The sequence below is a fragment of the Arachis hypogaea genome, chromosome 10, assembly GCF_003086295.3.
Source record: "Arachis hypogaea cultivar Tifrunner chromosome 10, arahy.Tifrunner.gnm2.J5K5, whole genome shotgun sequence".
Lineage (NCBI taxonomy): Eukaryota > Viridiplantae > Streptophyta > Magnoliopsida > Fabales > Fabaceae > Arachis > Arachis hypogaea.
In genome coordinates this window covers 103535092-103539375 of record NC_092045.1, presented here as the reverse complement: position 1 = coordinate 103539375, position 4284 = coordinate 103535092, and the positions used below count along the sequence as shown (strand labels likewise).

At 31.2% G+C, this 4284-nt stretch overlaps 1 protein-coding gene across 1 annotated transcript; it reads left to right on the top strand.

The window, feature by feature from the left end:
• Positions 1-1238: 1238 nt before the first annotated feature.
• On the top strand, positions 1239-3873 carry LOC112716220 (uncharacterized). Its single transcript, XM_025768086.2, has 4 exons — positions 1239-1622; positions 1838-1920; positions 2013-2585; positions 2699-3873. Exons 1-4 carry the CDS (start codon positions 1502-1504, stop codon positions 3788-3790), a joined length of 1869 nt encoding a protein of 622 aa, XP_025623871.1. The 5' UTR covers positions 1239-1501; the 3' UTR covers positions 3791-3873.
• The last annotated feature ends 411 nt before the right edge of the window (positions 3874-4284 follow it).

The window sequence follows — 4284 nt, the reverse complement described above, 5'->3', positions numbered from 1 at the left end:
AAAATTTAAAAATTTAATATAACCTCCTAATTTTTAAATTTAATATTTTCATTTATATCTATTATAATATTTTTAAATTTTAAAAACTATTTTACTAAACATAATTATTATTGCTTGTATTTATTAAAAAAAAATTTTAATTTGATTTATCAAATATAAATATTACAATTTTTAAAAAATTATTTTTAAAAATTAATTTTTATAAACTACTTTTAAAAAATAAAAATTTTACTAAACTAAACCTTAATCTGGATAGATGAATAGTAGTTTAGTAATACATCGTTGGATTATTTAGATTTGTTATTCATCTTCATTATCCTTTTTGCGCAGGTGGAAATAAATATATAGAAATTATACCATGATAGAAATTCTTAATTTCTTAGGGTGGGAATCAATTCTACCCTCCCAAAAATCCAATGGCACTATCAGTTGGATGGTGGTACTGCATATCTATCAGTTGGATGGTGGTACTGCATATCCACCGTTCATTATTTCCTTCGCAACATTACAAGATATTTTAACGAGTAAATGATCAAAAGTCAAATTCATCTTTGGTTTCTGAATTTTTTTTTTAATCAAATTTGCATTTTAAAAATTTTAAGTTAATGCTAGTTTGGATTGGTTCTTTTAATTAAAAAAATATTTTTTAAATAAAATTTTTTTTATTTAATTTAAAATTTATTTAAATATATCTTTTAAAAAAATATTTTTATTAAAAAATAAATTATTTACCTTTTTTTAAAAGTTAGCAATATTTTGTTTTTAAAAAAATTTTAAAAATAAAAACAAAAAATATTTTTAATATTTAATTTTTTTTAAAATTTATTTAAATATAAAATAAATTTTATTTTTTAAAAAAATTATTTTTTCAAAAGTTAATTCAAACTGACCCTTAGTCACATTAGTTAATTTTGTTGGCTATATTATATTTTTGTTGTCTTAATTGACCGTTAAGATAATAAATTTATATATAAATTTATTTTAAATTGAGTGGCACCTAATTAAGATTGTCTGCCGTTTGTGATGTGAATTAATATTATATTAGTAAACTCTAACACTATGAATAATGGAAATAACAAAAAAATTAATATAATCAATTTAAAATATTTAAAAAACGTATTTAATCGAAAAAAAAAATCGGAGGCTAATTTAAAAAATAAACAATTTTTCAGAGAGGAATGTGACTGTTTGCTCATATTTTAATCCAAATATAATCACGTGCCATGAAATCATGAAAAGGAATATACTCTCACATTCATATTGGTACAAAAAGGGGAACATGTTTCTTCCAATGACATTGAATACCATATTGTCTTTTAGTGATGAGCTTCACTAAGATTTTTTTTTTTTCACTTTGCTTCAATGAGATAAGTCGATAAGAATGTAGTGATTGTTAAAAAAATCAGAGTTAGCGAAATTCAGTGGCATTATTCAATGCAACCAAGTCATCAGAATAGGGAATATATCAAAATTGTTCTAACTAACCTGTTTGAAGGACTACATGATAGTTAGAGTGAGCTTCTTGGTTGTAACTTCTTCAATTGCTGTACTCAAGATTTTAGAAACAAAAACCAATTTTCCTGCAAAGAGAAGTGATACAATGAAATCTCTAGCTCCAGCAGGTATCACTATTTTCTCCTTTAATGAAAAATCAATACATTCAGAATTTAATATATTGATATAAATTATCTTCCTTCTCTGAATACATTAATTTCTTTATGTACCAATTTTATCAATTTGATGGTTCACAATACATTAATTTCTTGCTTGTATCTTCATTATTCATTATGGATTTATATTCATACTTCTTGCTATATGGTGTCTTTTGGGAACTAAGGATGTGATGCATCACCACACTTGGAACTTAAATCAGAAGATATTGAAAATAGCACTGCAAATGCTACTTATTCAATAAATCAGGTACCCTTAATAGTGACAAAAAAAACTGAAAATTTTTCATCAGAAAGTGCTAAAGAAACTTATTATTGAATGAGTGAGAATCTATTTTGCAGAATGAAGAGAAGCATATGAAAAATGAAACCCCACAGAAATTGGATTACGCAACTGAAAAGGAATTATTGCAGAATTTGGTAGAGAATTACAAGCAAAGGGAAGTGAGCCTTCAAAAGAAACTGCTTCGATTGAATGGTCTAAAGGAAGAGCAATCAGCCATTGCTCAACTGCGAACACAGCTCGAGGAAAAGAATGCAAAATTCGACTTGCTTAAGACAATCATTGATTCAATGGAGGCAGAGAACAAAACTATGCAAGAAAAAGCAAGAGATGATGGACTATCAAAGAAGCATCTAGAAATAGCTAAGAAGACGCTGAATGAGATGGAAAGAAAGAAGAGTTTCGAAGGAAGCCGTGTCGAGGAGCAGATAGTGATGCTTGAGAAGCAAGTTACAAAGGTAAAGAAGCAGGATAGCTCTTCCAGAGGTGCTAAGATTATTAAGAAGATTAAAGATATTGAAGGTGTTGGATTAGAAGCCTTGGAACTGAAGAGAAGAAACAAAGAGCTCGAATTGGAAAAGAGAGAGATAGGAGCTAAATTGATTACTGTTAATGATAAAGTAAAGACGGAGGTAGTTTAACACTATAATTTACCTTCCGTTTTACTTAATCTATGTAGAATTGTATATGCGTAGTTTACTCAAATATATCAAATTATTTAATTATTCTGGACTATTAACTTCAGGAGGAAACGGTTGCTTTGATCAAAGAGGAAATAACCAGTCTCCGGCAAGTCCATGAAGGACTTCTAGAGCAATTTGAAAGATTGCAAAGAAACCGATTCGAAATGGTGGAGGAACTCGTCTACCAACGGTGGCTCTTCACATGCTTAAGGTATGAACTCAACCACAATCTCCAAAAGAGAGCAACAAGGGAAGAGGCCTTAAGAAGAAGTTGCATAAAGAATTCAGATTCATATGAGAAGGATCAAATTGCAGTAACATATGAACATAATGATCCTGAGCTTGAAAGCAATAATTCCTCAAACACAACAACATTGGATGATGATGAGGATGATGAGACTGAAACCACCACGCTTGATGAGAGTTCCTCAAGCAGCCAAAGCAGTAGCAGCAAGAGCTCTAGTTTACTTGGCAAAATGAAGAGATGGAGAAAAATCAAACATGACTGCTCCAAGGAGAATAATGTAATTTCATCACCAAAGTGTTTAACTAGATCTGGCACTATAAGTTCTCCAATTAGAAGCCATGGTCTTATACGCAGGTTTTCCATGCCAATGGTGCTTCCTTCAGATCTATCAACAATGCCGTTATTATCCCGGAAAATCGGTTCTAACAGATCATTAGAGAGATCAGTGGTGCAGAAATCATTGAAGAGAGTTTCTTTCGGCGATTGTTCAGTTAAACCAAGTAATAATGAACATGTGTCGGATGATAGAGATTTCTTGGAAAACAAGCAAGAAAACAGCGCGGAACACGAACAAGAATTGGATGATGAAGTAGTAAGCAAATTGCACTCTCAAAAAGGTGATAGAGGTTCAGGTTCTGTGGCAGCCAATTGTTGGAAGGATCTCATAACTGCGAAAACGTTCGGAGATAGCGGTTTCTTGGAAACCAAACAAGAAGAAGAGATTAGACCTGATGAACTGATCAATTCAAACAAGTCCCTGGTTGGTGACAATGAAGGAAGCAAGAATCTCTTACTTGTGCGACTCGTGCAGTTGGTGGCAATTGTTTTTTTCTCACTAGTCCTGCTGCAAGCTTATTTCAGGGTCAACTCAAAATTGGGGCTTAGCAGAAGTGTGAAACGGTGGTAGCAAATTATTATATATGCTCTAATTTTGCAATGCTATATAGATACAACATTTCTAAAAATGAAATTAATTAGTCAATTTTGGTATGTTTTGCCGTATAGTCTTACGAACTTCTAGACATAACATTTTAGACAATTAAATAACTAAAAATAATAGACATATTTTTATGGTGGAAACTCAGCTGAAGTTAACTTCACGTGAAGTTAACATCTGAGAGTCGTTGGATGAAAATTTAGTCAAATCAGTCAAATCATTTAACGACTCTTAGGTATCAAATTCACGTGAAGTCGACTTCACCTGAGTTTTCACCTATATTTTTATTGTATTTAAAATGCATGTTTTGAAAAACTCATCCATTGAGGATTGAGTATAGCAAGCTCTCTGCCCTCCACGTGTATCGTACAAGTGACACCTGTCCCAACACCCTCCCTTCTTTTAACCCCACCCTTCTCTCTCTCTCTCTCTCTCTATCAACCCAAACTCACGTGCATGCCCAC

Excerpts from the sequence above, each read along its gene's own strand:
- LOC112716220 (XM_025768086.2), top strand. The coding sequence starts at position 1,502 with ATGATAGTTAGAGTGAGCTTCTTGGTTGTAACTTCTTCAATTGCTGTA. Across the intron at positions 1,623-1,837 it reads GAAATCTCTAGCTCCAGCAG|GATGTGATGCATCACCACAC; the intron begins GTATCACTATTT and ends TTGGGAACTAAG. Across the intron at positions 1,921-2,012 it reads CTACTTATTCAATAAATCAG|AATGAAGAGAAGCATATGAA; the intron begins GTACCCTTAATA and ends TCTATTTTGCAG.